The 19472-nt window shown below is 46.3% G+C and overlaps 1 protein-coding gene, 1 long non-coding RNA gene and 1 other non-coding gene across 6 annotated transcripts in view; 1 reads left to right on the top strand and 2 right to left on the bottom strand.

Moving 5' to 3' along the window:
* The window catches only part of Vkorc1l1 (vitamin K epoxide reductase complex subunit 1L1), a 66945-nt gene extending 66413 nt beyond the window's left edge, over positions 1-532 (bottom strand). Inside the window, exon 1 of one of the 2 annotated variants that reach the window (XM_013070464.3) lies at positions 121-532. In XM_013070464.3, coding sequence (XP_012925918.2) covers positions 121-431 — 311 coding nt within the window. In that variant the 5' untranslated portion in view covers positions 432-532. The remainder of the gene's footprint in view (positions 1-120) is intronic. The other variant, XM_004839980.4, reaches the window with a different exon arrangement.
* A 2244-nt stretch (positions 533-2776) lies between these two features.
* Positions 2777-14159, bottom strand: LOC101708372 (uncharacterized). Of its 3 annotated transcripts, none has more exons than XR_015445447.1 (7): positions 13967-14159; positions 13423-13561; positions 9258-9346; positions 8454-8568; positions 7628-8282; positions 5756-5988; positions 2777-5641 (listed from the first exon to the last, which is right to left on the bottom strand). It is a non-coding gene; the product is annotated as an uncharacterized LOC101708372 (long non-coding RNA). The 3 variants fall into 3 exon arrangements; XR_015445448.1 differs by having other exon boundaries at positions 2778-5641; positions 9258-9342; XR_002393230.2 differs by lacking the exon at positions 9258-9346 and having other exon boundaries at positions 2778-5641; positions 13967-14158.
* Positions 14160-14422: 263 nt separating this feature from the next.
* LOC147822625 (U6 spliceosomal RNA) lies at positions 14423-14528 on the top strand. The gene has a single exon (XR_015445519.1). It is a non-coding gene; the product is annotated as a U6 spliceosomal RNA (small nuclear RNA).
* The last annotated feature ends 4944 nt before the right edge of the window (positions 14529-19472 follow it).

Below are 19472 nucleotides of genomic sequence, written 5' to 3'. Positions count from 1 at the left end.
CTCCCGCCCCCCACCCCGGCCGCCCGACCTCGCGGCCTCCCGCTGCCACCTCAGCGCTCCCGGCCTCCCCGCCCCGAGGCCGCCGCCCCCCGCCGCGCCCCCAGCCCCGCGCCGCGCTACCTGGAGACAAGGGCGGCCGAGCACCTCACCCACGGCCCCAGGTCGCAGAGGGCCCGGTGCTCCGGGTCGCGCTCCTTCTCCCGCTCCACGTGGTAGGCGTAGATGGACAGCAGGATCCCGGCGGCGCACACGGCGCACCGCGCCACCCGCTCCCAGCGCGGCACAGACACTCTCAGCAGCACGGGCGCCGCCATCTTCCCGCCGCCGCCGCCACCGCCACCGCCGCTACTGCCGCCCACCGCCTCCACCTCAGCCGCCGCCGCCCGTCGGGGCCCGACCCAGCCGCCGCCGCCGCCACCGCCGCGCCCCATTGGCTTGGTCTCCTCCTCCGACCCCGCCCCACAGGCGCGCGGCCCAACCGCCCCGAAGGGAGTGCTCCTGACGGGGCTGGGAAGGCGCGCGCGGGCGCGGAGAGGGAGGGCGGGGCGCGCAACGGACGGAGGCCGGCGGACGGGCGGGGGCAGGGCCACGGGGAGAGGCGGGGCCACCAATGGGAAGGGGCGGGACTAGGAGGGAGATGGGCGGGGCTAGAGGGGTGATGAGGCGTGCGAAGGGCGGGGCAAGGCTGAGAAGGAAGGGCCTGAGTGGAAGAAGCCAGCTGGGCCAAGTGGCGGAACGCTCGAGGGCGGGGCCGGGGCGGGGAAGGGGGCAGGGAAGGGCGGGGCCGGGGTAAGAGCCAGAGGGGCGGGGCGGGCGGCGCGGAAGGACCTTGGGGTCTGGTGCAACGAATAGATTTTAAAGATACCACAGTGCGTGACTGAGCGAGCCCTTGGCCCCAGGGTGACAATCAATTGCCATCTCTTTTTCTTTTTTGTCATTATCACTTGATATTTCTGATCCAATCCGGATTAACTGTGCCCACAGGTCCAGAACCATGCTTCCATAACATGACCTTCCCCGGCTCCACCTCCGGGCACCTCGTGTTCAACATGTGCAAAACTTTCTTCACAAAAGTGCAAAACTATTTTTAAGTAAAAAAAAAAGTAAAGTGATTCGTGAATACCTCGCTTCTCTGTAAGCTAAATTTAAAGTGGCTTAACATAATTCATATACTACAGAAAAACATAAAGATGAACTAAAAAAATCAAGGCTTAAAAAAAAGACAAGTCAGAATTAAATGAAAGGCCAGGAACAGGAACACAGATAGGCAGGCCATGGGCTTTGCACAGTTATTAAAGTCGAGCCATACCAGTTCTTTTCCTGGTGGCCAAACTAAAGAAAAACACGGAGAAGTGAATCTTGCTTTCTAAAAGGGATAGTGCTGTTCTGGGGCTTTATTTGAATAATAAGCAATATCTTTGTATTAATTATCTATTATTTAGGTAACAAATTGCCCCAAACTTTGCAGCTTAAAACAAGCAATAAACTTATTTTCTAACAGTTTCGGGGGGGTCAGGAATCTAGTTGTAATTCTGGCTGCCAGGGCTCAGGCACTCCCGGTTTTCCCTGCCCTGCAATCACGTGGCAGCCAGGGCTGGAGTCTCAAGGCTGGGAATCATCTTCCGAGCTCACTTAGACAGCAGTTGGCAGGCCCCAGGGCCTCTCTGGCCGTGGGCTAGAGACATCCGTCCCTGCCATTTGTAGCTTTCGGTAAGAAGCCGCTCCTCCCCCGATGAGCAAGGGTTTAAAGAGAGAGAGAGCTGGGGATGTAACTCAGTGGTAGAGTGCTTGCCTAGCAGGTGTGAGGTCCTGGCTCAGAGAAAGGGAGGGTAGGGGATAAAGGGTGGAGGAAGAGGAGGAGAACCCAGAGAGAAGAGGAGGAGGAGGGGGCGAGGTCAAGGGCGAGGGCGAGGGGGAGGCAAGGGGCGAGTAAGAAGAAGAAAAAGAAGAAGAGAAATCACAGTCTTTTTTGGTGTGAGATCTAATCTTGGAAATGGTATTTCATCACTTTTACACACTCTTAAAAACAGGAGGCCGGGATGTAGCTCAGAGGTCCCACGCCTGCCTGGCAAGCAAAAGGTCCTGAGTTCAATTCCCCAAATGAAACAAAAAAGGGAGAGAGAGAGAGAGAGAGAGAGAGAGAGAGAGAGAGGGAGGGAGCGAGGGAGAGAGGGAGAGAGAGAGAGAGAGAGAGAGAGAGAGAGAGAGAGAGAGAGCGCGCGAGGGAGGGAGAGAGAGACCCTAGGTCTAGCCCTAATTCAAAGGTATAAAGTTGAACAGGACTTGAATCCAAGGAGAGGGGATTTAAGGCTGTCTAGCATAGGCCTCAAGAAGATTTCTACTCCAAACGTCAAATAGTTTTCATAAATCTATGTCAACCTTTTGTCTTGGAAACTCCCTCCTGTTGAATTTCTTTATTCAGCTAGTGAGATCTATTGATCATCTGTCTTCTTTCACTCATCATCATATCTACACAGTTTATGCGCGTTACTGTAAATAGCAGGTTTTTTTGGTACCTGGGATCAAACTTGGGACCTTGCACTTTCGAAGCAGGCAGTGGAACTACTGAGCTAAATTCCCGGCCCAATTGTTATTTTTTTATTACTGTGTCATAGTCCATTGTATGAATAACTACAATTTTATTTACCATTCTGCTATTGATAGATATTTGGTCCATTTTTATCTTTTTTTTTTTTTTTTTTGGTACTGGGGATTGAACTTGGGATCTTACCCTTGGGAGGTAGGCAGCAGAACCACTGAGCTAAATCCCGGGCCCGTCTGGTCCATTTTTAGACATGATGAATAAAACTACTATGAACATTCTATAAATGTCTTTTGGTGAACATACATATTCCTACATGAGATAATATAACTAAATACTTCCTCTATCAATTCAGGTGCTCAAAGATACCATAATGGAATTTGATGTGCAAGAAATTTATGGGGGAAATGCCTGGGAAAGATCATGGAAGGAGTGTCATCAGATCCAAGTCCTCCTGCTCACCACTCAAAAGCCAATACTTGGGCCAGGGATTTAGCTCGGTGGTTCTGCCACCTGCCTCGGAGACAAGAGTTGGTGGGAAAGAAATCAGGTTTATTCATGGCCTGGCACCCTGAGAAGATGGGAGGAAGCTACTGCCACCACCACCACTACCCCCCCAAAAAAACACGCCCTCATAAGGAATTAAGATATGCAAAAGAGCTTTAATAGGGAGGGAAAAAGAGATATAGTTGAACACTGTTGGGCAAGGCCCACCAGGCCCTGGGCCAGAAAGTTGGAGTCCACGTTGACCTCCAGTAGTGCCTCCAGTAGTTCCTATGTTTTCTTTAAACAAACATACTACTTTTGAGCAAGTTAAATCTCACAGAAATTCATATGCTTGGGGCTGGGGATTTAGCTCAGTGGTGCCACACCCACCTTGCAAACACAAGGACCTGAGTTCAATCCCTGGTACCCCAAGGGAAAAAACAAATTAGATTTTTCTTTTCTTTTTTTTTTTTTTTTTTTTCAGTGCTGGGGATGAAAACCAGAGATTGAGTGTGCTAAGAAGCATTTGATCACTGAGCTACATCTCCACCCCTTTTGAGTTTGGAATGCTGGCCAAAGGGAGGGGACGTCAAAGGACAACTCCCAAAGGGCTGGCCACTGTTACCAAAGGGCACAAGAGTGAGCAAGGAGAGCGTCCAGGCCACAGTGCAACTGGGAAGGTTCCTCAATCTCGTCCAGGCTGACCAGTACTGGAGCTGTTTGAAAGGCAAGAATGACCTGATCTAGGGCTCTTGCGGTGAGCAGTATTTGGCTGGGCACAAGACCTGGGACAGTGTGATCTCACATGAATACTGGTGGACCAAAGGTGCGGCAGCTGGAGGCTACTGACCAAGTAGCCCCCTTGCAGCAGGCTTGCTTGAAGAGAGATCTCATCTTCTCTACTACCACCACGGCCACCACACTACCAAACAAGTACACACACTGGCGATTTATGAGAATTTCCCTTATGTTATCTTTGCTTTTTGTTTTAGACATTTTGATGGCTCCATACAAGGATCGAATTGTGGGTTTTTTTGGGTTTTGGTTTTTTTTTTTTGGTACCGGGGATTGAATTTGGGTCCTTGCGCTTGCAAGGCAGGCGGCAGAACCACTAAGCTGAATCCCTGGCCCTCATCGTGTTTTTAAAATTGCCCTTCCCCCAAAAACAAACCAAGCAAAGAGAAACAAAAAAATACATAAAATAAAATTGCATACCCCTGATTAATGAATCTGAGCACCTTTTCATACAGTGCTTTTCATACTGTTCTTTTTTGTGATGTGCTGTTCAAGTCCTTTACCTATTTCTTAACATCAGTTGTCTCTTCTTTTCTTATTGCTCTAAGGAGTCCTTTTTTGCACAGGTGGGCATTGGATCCAGGGCCTTGAACATGCTGGGAAGTCCCTACCACTGAGCTATGCTCTGAGTGTGCTCTGAAACAAGTCTTTTGGCAAATACATGTCTTGCTGGTAATCTTCTCCCACACTCTGGCTTGCTTTTCCCCTCTTTAATGTTGTTTTTTGCTAAATAGCAAAACAGAATTCTTTAAATTCCTCATACACATTCCATTTCCTTTCACCTGGGAATTTTCACACAAACTCTGTGACTTATTCACATCTCAGCTCTCTCTTTCCCTAGAAGCCTCACCCACCACCCCCTTCTGCAGTCAGGACTGGTGACACAAATCCTGCTCACCAGGTTTCTCCTCTCTCCTTATCTCATTTTCTCTCTCTTTCACTCTCGCTCTTGTTCTGGCGGTCTCTCATTTTCTAACACTGAAAGTATTGATTTTGTTCTCTCTGACCAGCTTTTCTCTTTGCATTCAGAAGGAAAAGTGGCCTCCAGTAGTTCTTCCATTTCATATCTCCATTTTCCACCACTGGAAAACAGAACATGACTACCTTTTATCTGTTAAATAAAATGTATAATAGGTCATTGTTATGGGCTCAGTTCCTGCACCTGGCCCCAAGAGACCAAATCAAAATGATATCTCTCATGCTAAACTTCTATGGCATGAAACACAAACTAGCTGTTTATCTGACCTAAGAAATCAGCAGAGAGGACCGGGATTTAGCTCAGTGGCATCACACCTCCCTGGCAAGCACAAGGTCCTGAGTTTGATTCCTGGTACCAAAAAAAAAAAAACAAAACCATGAGAAAAAGGGCTGGGGATTTAGCTCAGTGGTGCTGTGCCTGCCTCGAAAGCTCAAGGTCCCAAGCTCAAGGTCTCAAGTTCATCCCCGGTACAAAAAAACAAAACAAAACAAAAAAACCCCAACTGTCCAGGCTTATCTAAATCTTTAGATAAGATGCTGCCTGATTCATGAATCACTAATAAAAATTATGCTATGGTTTGGATCTTAAATGTACCCTCAAAGGCCCATGTGCTAAAGGCTTGGTCATCGGCCCATAGTGTTACTGGGAAGTAGTGGAACAGAGGCAGGAGATTAGGGCAAGGCCAGCTGACTGGGAAAGTGGGAGTGACCTGTCAATCAGAGATCCAGGACACATGTGCTCAAGCCCTGCTCCTGGGACTACTCAGAAGATGCTCTTTTCAGCTCTGGTGCGGCGAGATCAAGCAGGTTTTTGATAGATGGCCTTGATCCGATGTCAGCCTGAGGAATAGGGGACACAACAGGTGAGGACGCTGTGCTCTCTCTCACTGGCCCACTCTCACTCTACAGAACCTATTTCTTTTCCTACTTTTAATAAATGTAAAACCTCCCTACCTTTGGCACATGTCTTGACCAATTTTTTGTTCAGGACAACAACCACCTGGAAAAGAATCACTGCAGAACCTTTAGGAGTTAGGGTCTAGTGGAAGGAAGCTAAGTCATTGGTGGCGTGCCCTTGAGGGGTTGTCTCCCTTTCTCCTTCTTTTTTTTTCCCAGCTACCATGAAGTAAGCATCTTTGCTTCTTAACCACACATTCTTCACCATGATGTTCTTCCTCACAGTGGGTCTAAAAACAATGGAGACAACCAACTGTGAATAGAAAACTCCAAAGCTGTAAACTAAAACAAATCTTTCCTGCCAGGCATGGTAGCATACACCTGTAATCTCAGCACTTGGGAGGCTGAGGCAGGAGGATTGCTGAGAGTTGGAGGCCAGCCTGGGCTCATAGCGAGACCCTGTCTCAAAAAAAAAAAATAACAAAAATACCTTTTCTCCTTTAAGCAGATTGTCTCAGGTATTTGGTCACAGAGACAAAAAGCTAACAGAAGCTAACTGGATCTAAACTAAACTTATTTCAATGCTATCTTTTGATATACCCCTTAATTCCAATGTAAAAAGTACTGCTAAGGAATCTTGGCCAGTGAAGAACATGTAGCTAGAGAGAGGAATGTTGGGATGACAGGAAAAGCTGGTTGTCTTAGTCACTTTCTCATCATGGAGACACAATACTTGACACCCACAACTTCTGGGAGAGGTCGATTTGGGCTCATGATTACAGGCCAAGATTGGCCAGCTCCACGACACAAGCATCACGGCAGAGGGGCACAGGGGAGGAAAGCTCCTCACATCGTGGTGACCAGGAAACAGACGGAGAATGGAAGGCCAGGGAGGGAGATAAACCCTTCCGGGTCACACCCTCAGCAACCTGCCTCCTCCTCCCAGGGCCTACCTCACCCCTATAATCCAGTCATCTTCCAAACACATGAGGCTTTTTGTAGAGCTCAGCAATAGCTATGGCCTGGGGCTGATGGGCACAGTTCTGAGAAGTCCCTTTGTGCCAATCCAAGAATGAAAATGTTAAAATTCGGGCCGGGGATTTAGCTCAGTGGTTTCGCCGCCTGCTACACAAGCTCAAAGACCTGAGTTCAATCCCCGGTACCAAAAAAAAAAAGAAAAAGAAAAAAGAAAATGTTAAAATTCGTGCATAGATGAAAGCCTCATACATTGCTACTGGTAATGTAAAATGGTGCATTCCTTAGAAAATAGTCTGGACAAGGTCCCAAGTTCAATCCCCGGTACCAAAAAAGAGAAAAGAAAATAGTCTGGCAGTTTCTCAATAGGTTAAACATAGATTTTACCAAATGATCCCATAATTCCACTTTTGGGTATATACCAAGAATACTAAAAGCATTTGTCCACCCAAAAACTTACACATCAATGTTCATGACAGCATTATTCTTAATAGCCAAATATGCCCATCAGTTGATAAACCCATAAACAAAAATGTATATGCATACAATGAAGTATTATTTGGCCATAAATAGGGTGAAATACTGATACATGTTTCAATTTGGGTGCATCTTGAAAACCATTATGCTAAGTAAAAGAGGACAGACTCTAATATAAAAGGCTATATACTGTATGATTCCAAATGTGTGAAATATCCAGAAGAGGCAAATCCCTGAAGAAAGAAAAATTAATGGTTGCCAAGGGCTGGGGTGGGGGAGAAGGGAGAGCTGAGACTAACAGATACAGGGTTTCGTTTCATGATGAAGAAAGTGTTCCGGAATTAAAGAGTGATGGTAGATGCATGACTATAGTATAATCACTAAGTTGTACACCTTAAAAGGGTGGACTTTATGGTAGGTGAGTTATATCTCATCAAGCTATTATTTTTTTTTACACATGTACATAGAGCGCCTTACACATTATAATTGGTTGCTTAGTGTCTGTTTCAGTTGACTGTGAAGTACACCAGGGCAGTCACTGGGTGTAACTTATTCTCCACTGTTGCTTCTCCACTGTTGCTGCCATGCCTGGCACTATAATAAATGCTCCAGAATTGTTTGAATGAATGAGACCAACTTAAACACTGCTCCCAGAGAACATCTCCTCCAGCTCCAAAAACTCCCTCATTCCTTTCTCTGAGGGACAGATTCAGGGTGCCAGGGGTCTTTGCTCCAGCTCATCTTCGCAGCCCAACTTCAGTGGTCCACATCCAGTGCCCCTGGGCCTCTGCAGCTACAGCACTCCAATCTCTGGGCAGGTTTTAAGGTCTCTTGTTGACACCTGAAAATGTTCATCTTTTTTTAGACATGCATTTCTTTCTGCCAAATTCATGTATTTTTGCTTTTCTTCTTTTTCTTTGAATATTTTCTCCAGTATCTCTGTTTTGGTGCAAAGATAAAGATCTATCTTGGATTGATTCCCCATGCCATAGCTAGACATCCACAAGGTTTCTATATGCTTCTTGTATTAGCCAACTTTTTCACTGCTGACAAAATACTCAATATTCACAACTTAAAGAGGTGAGGTTGTTTTGGCTCATGATTCCAGAGGAGTCAGTCCATGGTCAGCTGGCTGCAAAGCAAAAACATTATGGTAGAAGGATATGCCAGAGCAAAGACACTCAGCTCCTGGAGGCCAGGAAGCAGAGCAAGGAAACAATGCCAGAGAGGAAGAGGGCCATATATATAGAAACCAACACCACACCTCCAGGATCTACCCAGATACATGCAAAAGTGTGCTTACTACACTGCAGGGCATTTCTTAATCCAATGAGGTTGACATATCATCATTAACAGTCATACTTCTTCAGTGGCTTCAGACTTGCTTAGCTGAGTTAGAATTCAGTGCTCTTCATTTTCTGCCAACATTTTGGAAAAGATTATAGTAACAATAGAGCAGAACGCATAAGGTGTGGCAGTAGTTGGCCAGAAAGTTTCTATACCAGAGTTGGAAAACCCAGGTTTCCCAGGGCTCTCAGGAAAACTCTAAAATGAACATCTTATTGAGAAAGGGTGGACCTGTTATTTTCACATCAAGGGGTGATGGATTCTCTTATCAATATATATATATATATTTTTTTTTTTTGGTACTGGGGATCAAACTCAGGTCCTTGTGCTTGCAAAGCAGGCGGCAAAACCACTGAGCTAAATCCCCGGCCCCTCAATATATTATTTAAAGCTCAGAGAAAACACTCATTTTTAAAAACTGAGTGAGGAGTGGGCCAGTAGATATCCTTCATACAAAAATGAACTGCTGACCCACCAGGCAAAGGGGCTTCCCCTGAGCACACATCTACACACGAGAGGAGATGTTATATTTCAACGCCATAAGATCTGTACACAGTCGGTGTTGTTATTCCTACTTCTCACATTAGAAAAGTAAGTTTCTGAGGCTTAAACAACTTGCCCAATTTCTGTAAGAGGTGCAGAGCTTCAGTTAGCACCCAGACCTGTCTGATTCTCATGTTCCTCCTCCCACCACCCCCGTCCCGTGGCTTCCCCTCTGTTAACCCTCCACTCACTTTGGGGTGGATGTACTGCCCCTTACCAGCATATAATGAATGGGTTGTTTCTCAGTCCCCCATTCTGCTCCATCCAATCAGAGTAACCAAGTACCAAGCCTTTCCTTGTTCCTGCCTCAAGGTAAAAATAGAGGTGGTTTCACTGTGGTCTGCAGGTTAAATCCTGAACCTACTGATTCACCATCTCTCCAGTCCATCCTGAGACCCTGTGTCCTGTTTTCCAGGGTGTCCTTTCCTCCAAAACTTTGTGACACCCAGTGCTTGACCACCTACCTGCCCAGACCTGGCCTCATGGATCAGTAGGAACCTGGAAGCCCTTGAGTCCCCTTTGGGGCCTCACATCGCTTTCATCCTGTTCTAAGTCTCTCTCCTGTATTAACTCGCTTAATCCTGACAACCATTTTTTTTGGTACCAGGGATCAAACTCAGGACCTCGCATTTTCGAGGCAGGCAGCAGAACCACTGAGCTAAATCCCTGGCCCTATGACAACCATTTTTGATGTAGAAATTAGTGTTTTATATGTTTTATGATTCAAGAAACTGAGGCACAGGAAGGCAAAGTAAATCGTTGAAAACCACATAGCTAGTAAGTTGTGGAACTAGGATTCAGAATCCAGCTGTCTGACTCTCAGATTCATACTCATAAACCCTGTGCCATGAGGTAATACATAGAGAAAAGTAGAATTTTACCACCATCTAACCTGACATTCATCATACTTTTGTTTTTGGTGATGCTAGAAATCAAACCCATCATGTATGCTAATCCAATACTCTACCACTGAGCTGCATCCTCCACTCCTGTATTATGCTTATTTATCTTAGTTATGTGTGTCTCTCTCAGGACACTTTAAACCCCACAATGGCAGAGCTCTTTTTCTATTTTGTTAACTACTTTTTCTGCCTCTAGGACAAGCCCTAAACACCAAGGAAGTACCCAGTAAGTACATTTGGAATGAATGAATGGGCACTCAAAAATGTTAGTGTTGCCCGGCATGGCGGTGCATGCCTGTGATCCCAGCACTCGGGAGGCTGAGGCAGGCGGATCACCATGAGTTCGAAGCCAGCCTGAACCACACAGTGAGACCCTGTTTCAAAAAAAAAAAAAGTAAAAAAAAGTTATAGTTTAGATTTAGATTGTCCCCCAAAACTCTCATGCATGTAGAGGCAGGGCTTTTGGAAGATGAGTGGACTATGGGGCTGCCATACTCATCAGTGGATCCATCCCTTAGTAAGTTCAGAGCTGAGTTGCTGTTAGGAATCCTGGCCTGGCTGAAGGTGGTCACGGAAGCGTGGTCTGGAAGGGTGGATTCTTCTTCTGGGTTCCTCCCTTTTCTCTCTTTCCCTGTTGCCATGGGTTGAGCAGCTTTCCTCCGCCCAGGCACTTCCACCGTGCTGCTTCTGCCTTGGAGCCAGCGACCATGGTCTAGAACTTCTGAAACTGAGCCAAAATAAACCTCTCCTCCTCTATGTTGCTGGTGTTAGGTGTTGTGTCTCAGTAATGTGAAAGTGCCTAAGATGGTTAGCTATTAGCTTTTTGGAAATAATAGGCCTATCATCTCCTCCTAAATAAAAGGGAAATCCTTCTCACAGAGGTTCGTTTTTTTCAGCACCCCAGAAAAAAAGACAAAAGCTTTTAAAATAATCTTTTGCCTTCTCCACTATCAACACCTCACTCTTTCTCTCTTCACATTTTTTTTGAGACAGGGTCCATGCAGAGAAACCACTGAGCTAAATCCCTGGCCCCCCAGGCTGGTCTTGAACTCACAGCAATCCTCCTGCCTCAACATCCTGAGTGCTGGGATGACAGGTGTGCACCACCATACCTGGCCACACCTCTCTTAAATCCCTCTGCTTTCCTGAGATATGAGTGTCTATGTGGATGACCATGAAATTCTCCCAAGTCTTCAACTGATGACCTTTCTTCTCCACTAAAGCCTCCCACAGGAATGGCCCTCATCCTTCCTGAATGTCTAGATTTCTGAAATTTTAAACTCCAGTATCCTCTATGTACATATCCTCCTTGGCAAGCTGAATTTTCCAAGATGGCTGCAAGAAGATCTCCCATTCCCATGCTCTTCTTCAATGCAATGTGAGCCCTGGGTCTGCACCCCTTCCTTTTGAATCCAAGAGGGTCTGTGGCTGGTGGAAGCAATGCTGTGTATGTAAAAGGTGACACCATTTCTCTGTGGCCTGCTTTCGACGCTTGCTCTTTGAGTCCAGCCACCATTCTGTGAGAGACCTAGACCACACGAGGAGGCTGCACTTTGGTAAACAGCCCCAGCTCAAGTCTCAGCGATGGCCAGCAACGGTCACCAGACACGCACCGAGGGGCACTTAGAGGTGACCCTAGCCACAGCAGCATAAGAGGCTCCCCAAGAAAACCACCTGCTGAATCCAATCAACTCCCAGAACCCTAACAAGAGATAAGATGGTCATTTTAAGCCTCTGAAGCCATGGGGTTATACTTTATGACCTGAGAGTAATTCAAATACCCTCTTTTCCTTCTCAATCTCTGTTTGCTCACTCAACAAACTCCTAGCTCCCTGGAGACCTACTTGGCCTGAATCTGTTTCCCCATTGAGCCAACAGCAGACAGGTTGGGCGGCTTCCTATCATAACAGTTCTTCCTAGATCATGTTTTCATCTTCTTTTGCTAAACTAAATGTCTACATTCTCCAGTATCCTCTCAATACCCAGTTTCCTGTGTGGCCATGCCAAACCCTCGTGTTGGAGGCTTCCTTCCCAGTGGATTTCTGAGATTCTCCCAGGAGGCTCATCTGCGGCCCATAAAGAGGTGAATTAATTTGCCAAGTTCCACTCGAGGCAGCAGAAAAGCTAAATCCCAGCCACGCCTGCCTTTACCTGCACACTACAGTCTCCCTTTCTTGCACACGTTTTCTTTCCGATATGGAACAAGAATATGTTTGAGTTAATCAACAGCCATGCATGTCTGTTTAAAGTAAAATGTAGCCAGGTGTGGTGGCACTCGCCTGTAATCCCAGCACTCAGGAGGCTGAGGCAGGGGGATTGCCTCAAGTTCCGGGCCAGCCTGAAATTCATAGTGAGACCCTATCTCAAAAGGGCTGGGGATGTAGCCCAGTGGCACAGCGCCTGCCTGGCAAGCACGAGGTCCTGAGTTCCATCCCGGGTACCCCAAAAAATAAAAGTAAAGAAATAAATTAAATCAAATGTGTAATAAACTCCTGCCGAGATGCTGAATTCCTGCTGGGACCAGGTGTTAAAAGCAGTTATCCCCAAATAGAACCCCGATGGGTGTCGACTATTTTGTTTATTTTAAAACTTCCTAGAGAATTCCCAAGATAGCTAGGCAACTCCTCAACAAATCCACAGGTAGCCCAAGAATAAATTCTTCCAAACTCATCAACAAAAGGCTGCACCTTGTTTTACCATTTAGTCGGTGTTCTTTTCAGACTTAATTAGCCTCAATGGCATAGCAAGTATTTTGGAGAAGAGCTTTGTCTTGACATCTTCAAGGATTCATGCACGGCACAGGGAAAAGCACTTCTTCAGTAAGAAATACATTTCACGGAAACATTGAAAGGGTAATTTCTGAGCATCAGAGGAATTTGTCCAGAACCAGTGCAGAGAGGTGGCACTGCACTGATGAAAGGTGAGGGTTGGTATCCTCGCAATCCCCGCCCCACATTGTCTTAGCTGTGTGTGTCTGACAAGACACTCAGCCTCCCTCTGCCTCAGAATTTTCATACCCACTGGGATGGCAGGAGTACTTGCCTCAGGAGGCTTGAGGAGAATTAAATACCTGATGCGTGACACACAAATGCGTTCAATAAATACTAATCACTGTTAGCTTCATCCTTATCTCTATGGATGAGAAAGAAATGCAGCCCTGGATGAGACTAAATTCACCCAGAAGCAATGGCTTAAAATAAACTGCTATTTGAAAATTAAAATTATCATATTGGGGAAATGCTATCCAAAATTTAACTGATCTATATTCCAGTAACTCCATGAAATACATAAATTTGTGTCGTTACTTTGAACATTTAACAACTAATTTAAAATCCAGATTCCTGGGCTTATTGCCTGATTCTAACCAGAAGAGATGCTGAGGAATATGTATTTTTAGCAAAACTGTCTAGATGATCCTTATAATGATATCTGAATTTTTGTGTGTGTGAGACAAGGTTTCAGTAAGATGCCTAGACTGACCTGAAATTTGAAATCCTCCTGCCTCAGCCACCTGAGTAGCTGAGATTATAAGCATGCACCACCTTGACCAGATTCAGATCTTCATCTTAACCAGCTCCTTTCCTCCAATTGAGTCTTTGAGAGGCACTTCTGACTTATACTAGAAAGAAGTCAGACATATTTTTTAAAAGAAAACATCTGGCTTTGCTTTGTAACTTAAACATCCCAGGCCTTATTAAATTCTAGTTACAAACATGGTTACATTAAAATTACAATTGAGTTATAATTCAATAATTAATAATTAGTTCCCCTCTTTAGGTGCCATGATCAGAATGTGTCCCAAAAAAAGGATGTGTTGGAAATTTAGCCCCCAGTGCAGTGTTGGGTCGTGGGGGCCTTTGAGGGAGTGTTTAGGTAGATCAATGCCACTATAAAAGGACTTTCCAGAGAGAGTTGGCCCTTTTGCCTCCTTCTGTCCCTTCTGCCATATGAGGACACAGCGTTCTGCCCCTCAGGAGATGTCACCCTTGGAGGTGTCATCTTGGAAGCAGAAAGCCACACTCACCAGATAGCTGAACCTGCAGGAGCCTTCATTCTGGACTTCCCAACCTCCAGGACGGTGGGAATTTCTGCTCTGTATCAATTTTCTGCTCTTCGTTGAATTTCTGTTCTTTATCAAAATTCTCTACTGAATTTCTACTCTCTATCAATTACCCTGCAGCAGATTTGTTTGTTTTTGTTTTTGTACCAGGGATTGAACTCTGGACCTTGCACTTGTGAGGCAGGTGGTGGCACCGCTGAGCTAAATCCCTGGCAGATGTTTTGTTACAGTAGCACAAAATGGACTCAGACACCAAGTATAGTGGAAATCATATCAAAAATCTTCATGTGTTTAAGTGTTGTCTTATGATTCACCAAACTGATGGTTTGAGTCTCAGCTCCACTACTTAGAAGCCTTGGGGAGGTCATTTGTTACTTATCTACAAATCCTGAAAGCTGGTGACTTAGAACAGCAGCAATCGTGCCGGCTTCGGCAGCATATATACTAAAATTGGAAAGATACAGAGAAGATTAGCATGGCCCCGGCGCACGGATGCACGCGAATTCGTGAAGCGTTCCGTATTTAAAACAAAAAACCCAGCAGCAATCGTGTTATCATCTCTGTGGGTTCTGTGGGTTGGGAGTTTAGGAACAACTTGGTGGCCTCAGCAGCTCCCATGTCTCAGAGATCAGACAGTGGCTGAGACTAGAACAGCAGGGACACACCGTGTGATGGCCAGATTTCTGCTGCTGGGACAAAAGAAAAAAAAAAACCTCACATCTGCAAGTTACAGGAGGAGAGGTTTATTTTGGCTCTTGGTTTCAGAGGTTTCAGTCCATGGTCAGTGGGCTCCAAGGCAGGAACATCATGGCGGAAGGGCATGGTGGAGTAACGCTGCTCACCTCATGGCATCCAGGAACCGAAGAGCCAAAAGGGAAGGGACTAGGGGGTAGATACAGTCCCCAAGGTCACGTCCCATGACCCACACCAATACACCCAGAAGTGTGTTTTACTAATCTCTGAGGTATCTCAAGATTAACCATCACACGTTCACCCCTTGTCAACTTGACATCCAAAAGCCTCTCCTTAAACCACACCTAATCTCCAAGTAAAGACAATAACGAGTCTGTAATTTTATCTAACATGATACAACCATCCCACAAACAACAGAAGACGTAATAATGCCCTCCCCAGAATAGAAGTCAATATAGTGTTAAAAAAAAAAAAAAGAAACCAAAATGTTTTCCCTTTTGGGTGATGCTTATTCCTCTGCTGACATCTCATAACTTAAATACTATAATGTAGTTTTAATAATACTTAAATACTGATATTAAATCAACCAATGTAATGTTACATAACAGGCATAGGAATACAAGGAGAGGAAGCAAAGAGCTGCATGATATAAATGGATATGTGCACAAACATAGTCCCCACAAAATAGGAGAGAAATATTCAGGACAATTAGAATGCTCATTTCTGTAACTGGTCACATGGTCTTTGCTGGCATTTATAACAACCTTCTTCTCTTACCCTTTCTGTGGTCCCTTGGCCCTCAGAAGCTCCTCAGTAAGTCTTGCAGGAAAACCCACACCTTTCTCTTGAAGGGACTGGGGCTCTTGTCATTCTGCCTGGATTGTACTGTTGCAGTTTCCTACTGACCTTAAGAACAAGGCAGGGTAACGCCAGGAGGCACTCTGCAACGTGGACATACTCTTCCTTATTTCCATAGTGGAGTAGTGGGCCAGTTTTCCCTCGGTAGGTTGGATCAAGCATGCCAACACTGTAACTCCTTTCTTAGCCTTTGGACACGGTCGTGAGAACACAAAGTTGGCCAGGGAGAAGTCTTAATTTCCAATTTGATGGAATCATTGTTGTGCCTCCTGGTAGAAGCCTTCCCTCACTCTGGAATTAAGGCTTTCACTTGATCTTAGCCAAAAGGCTGAGAAGCAATTGGAATTAAGGCTTTCAGAGCAGCAAAGCATAAGGTCATGGAAACAGACAGCAAAAATGTTGCTTGGGGTCACCTGGTGTAATGGTGCATGGTACCAGTCACATTTCCACCTTTGGATCTCCGAATCCTGGCTGTGGGAGAGAGTACCTACACTGGAAGTTTATGTAGAGCCCATGCATCCTTCTGCAGAACCTCGCCCCGGCCCTGCAAGGTACTGTCATCTAGCTGGTGCTGTAACTGTGTCCTCAAAAGGCCATTCTGCCATTGTATCAACCCAACTGTTTCTAACAGGTGGAGGACATGGTATGATCAGCTCCTCTGGAGGGGCGGGGGTGAGGAGTAAGCAGACCTGGTGTCAGGAAGGGAAGATGCAGATGGCAGTGTCTGCATGGACTTGCTGCAGTGACAGTGACAGGGTTCTGACGCCAGGGGGCAATGTCTGCCGCTGGTGACGTCAGTGGAGCAGGGCAGTGAGCCTTTCCTCAGGACGGTCTGCATGCCTGTAACCCCAGTATAATGCTAGGCTGAGGCAGGAGGATCTTGAGTTTGAGGCCAGCCTGAGCTACGCAGTGAGTTCAAGCCCAGCTTGGACTACATAGAGAGACCTTGGCTCAAAAAAACAAAAAAGATAAGATCTTATGATGGCAGGTGAAGGTACAACCCAGACACATTTTTAAAAATATATTTATTACCATTAATGTGACTGCAGTTTTACCCAAAGACTGATGTAGCCTAAGAAACAACTTCCATTATACACCAGAGAATCTGTTTTCCAGGCCCTTGCCACAGACTATAGCCTCAAAAATGGGGATCGTGGCAGGCATAGTGGCTCACACCTGTAATTCCAGCACTCACAGAGGCTAAGGCAGGAGGATCGCCATGAGTTTGAGGCCAGCCTGGGCTACATAGTGAGTTCAAGGGCATGGACCACCAGGCCTGGCTAAACTCTTTAAATGTCTTTACCGGTAGCAAATGATATAAGAGGGTAGTATGGAGAGCAACAAAGAAACAAAAAATAGGGAAAATATAAAGAAACAGAGGCAAAGTAATTTAAAGCTGAAAGTATCCCTTTCATACAACTGTAGACAATGTAGGCAGCGGCACGGAATGTCCAAGTCAGGTACCACAGGCGATGCTGGTAGTGTTATCATGGGTGGTGAGGTCCCAGATGGTTTCTAGGACCTTGTGGGGCAATGAACAAAGAATTGTAGGGGCTGGGGATTTAGCTCAGTGGCGCTGAGCCTGTCTCCCATTTGCAAGGTCCTGAGTTCAATGCCCGGTTACTGGAAGAAAAGAAAAAAAAAAGAATTGGATATGACGCGCAATGGTAAGGAAACAGAATTAGGTGACAGTACACTTGGAGATAGGAGGATCATGCTGGCAAAAGGAAATGTTCCAGCACTGAGGATATTGGGTTTAGGGATTTAAAACGTTGTGAAGTCTAGGGCGCCTCCCATTGGGTCTTCCTGAGTGTAAAGACGTGATTGACAGATGTCGAGTCGGGTCAGCCGTGTTTACTGCGCATGCCCTTTCTCATGATGCAGTGTTATAACTGGGTGTATGGGGTGCAGTCCATGTGCGTGAACCTTCAAGGACCTCCAAGTTTAGAAAGTTACTACAGGTCACGCAGGGGGATCTGGCCATTTAACCTGACTTCGCCTCGGGGTCCTCAAAGGAGGAATGGAGGCTCTACTTTTTTAATAGTAAATTCAAATACTCATACTCGCGAATCTGCAAGCAGGGCGACTGGGGACGCCAGGTGCAGTGCAAGAAGGAAGCCCCTTCCGGTCCAGGCACGACCGGAAGTCTACAGTGTCACCCAGCACTGGTAGGCAGTGTGAACAAGCTGGCGCCAGGAGGATTCCTGCCAGTAGATGAACGGGGCCCTGAGCACACTGCGCCTCCAAGCGCCGAGATGGCTTCCTGAAACTCGGGAAAGGAAAAGACCAGAGCAACCAGGAAGCCAGAGAGAAAGGGGCCTGGGGTCGAGTGAAGCGCAGCCTGCTTAGCCCAGGAAGCCCTGGTGGGAGCTGAGCTGCTGAGGCCTATTCCCTTATAAACTCATGATATAATAGGTGTTTAAAAAAAAAAAAAAAAAGGCCTCTGGATTGTGAAAAACAAAGAAACCCTACGTGATGGGACCTCAATAAGAACAAGTTGGGAGTGTTCGGAGCTGGATGCCACCCAGAGAGGAGGAGGCTGGCTGACCACAGGGCCCCGGCTTCTCCAGGGGCATGGAATCCCTAGATTCCCTCGCTGGGGCTCCCTCTACATAGCCAGCCCGACCTGCACAAATGAGTTCAACCCCGTGGCCTGGGGGTGCAGCTAGGTGGCAGAGCATTTGCCTAGTGTATGCAGGGCCCTGGGTTCAACCCCAACACGAAAATAGAATCGAATAAGATAAAACAACCAAAGTTCTAATACTAATAAATTAAATCCCTATGAGGATGAAAAAGTGAATGATGGTTTGGGGGAGCAAAGAATGTGACTGATCTTTACAGCTGAAGGCAAACTAGGATAACTGAGTCTAGCCCCTTTGACGGAAGATTTCAGTGAAATTAAATCTATAAGCAAAATGTTTGGATCAGCTGGGCATGGTAGTACACACCTGTGATCTCAGCACTCAGGAGGCTGAGGCAGGAGGATTGCTGCAAGTTCAAGGCTGCCTGGGCTACATACTGAATTTAAGGCCAGCCTGGACTACATAGTGAGACCCTGTCTCAGAAAAAAAAAGGTTTGGATCATGAAAAGTTCTGGTAGATAAAGCAATGTCAAGAGCCAAGGTGGCATCTGCCTGTAGTTCCAGTTACTCAGGAGGCTGAGGCAGGAGGATCACTTGAGCCTAGGAATTCAGGGCCAGCCTGGGCAACACAGTGAGAAATTGTCTCAAAAAATAAATAAATAAAAAGAAAGAAGAAAAGAAAACAATGTTAAGAGAGTGGGACTTCTTGACAATCTTGGATGATATATCAGTTATTTATTGCTGTCTAATAAATTACCTCAAATCCTTAAGACTTTTTGAGGCTTAAAACAATGGTATTTACTATTTCACAGTTTCTCTCAGTCAGGAATCCAGGGTCTGAGGAACCCACAGCATAGCTGTCTTCTGTTTTAGGCTTTCTCACAAGGCTGCAATGAAGACATTGGCCTCAGCTGTGGCCTCATCTGAAGGTCCAAGTGCAGACAGATCTGGCTCAAAGCTGCCCGTGGTTTCGGCAGGGTGCACCTCTCCTCCTTGGTGTCCTATGGGAGCACTCAGTTTTTGATGGCTGGTGCCGAGAGGCCATCCCATGCAAGCTGGCCCAGGCTACACTGAAGAGGAGAGGATCTCACAGGACACCGAGCACTGGGAGGCAGGGACCACTGGGAGCTGTGGTGGAACCTGATGAACGGAAAAAAGGGAAGGGCTCGGAATCACAGAAAAGGAGTGGGTTTGGGTTTGGGTGAATATCAGGGATTGAGCACAGGGCTTTCACACTGAACTACATCCCCACTCCCTTATTTTTTTACTTTGAACTACGGTCTCACAAAGTCACTAAGCTGCCCAGACTGACTTGAACATTTGATCCTCCTGCCTCG

This window comes from Heterocephalus glaber, unplaced genomic scaffold, assembly GCF_053883595.1.
Source record: "Heterocephalus glaber isolate CG9 unplaced genomic scaffold, H.glaber_assembly_v1.0 deba00001610, whole genome shotgun sequence".
Taxonomy (NCBI): Eukaryota; Metazoa; Chordata; class Mammalia; order Rodentia; family Bathyergidae; genus Heterocephalus; species Heterocephalus glaber.
This window is presented reverse-complemented; position numbering and strand designations above follow the sequence as displayed.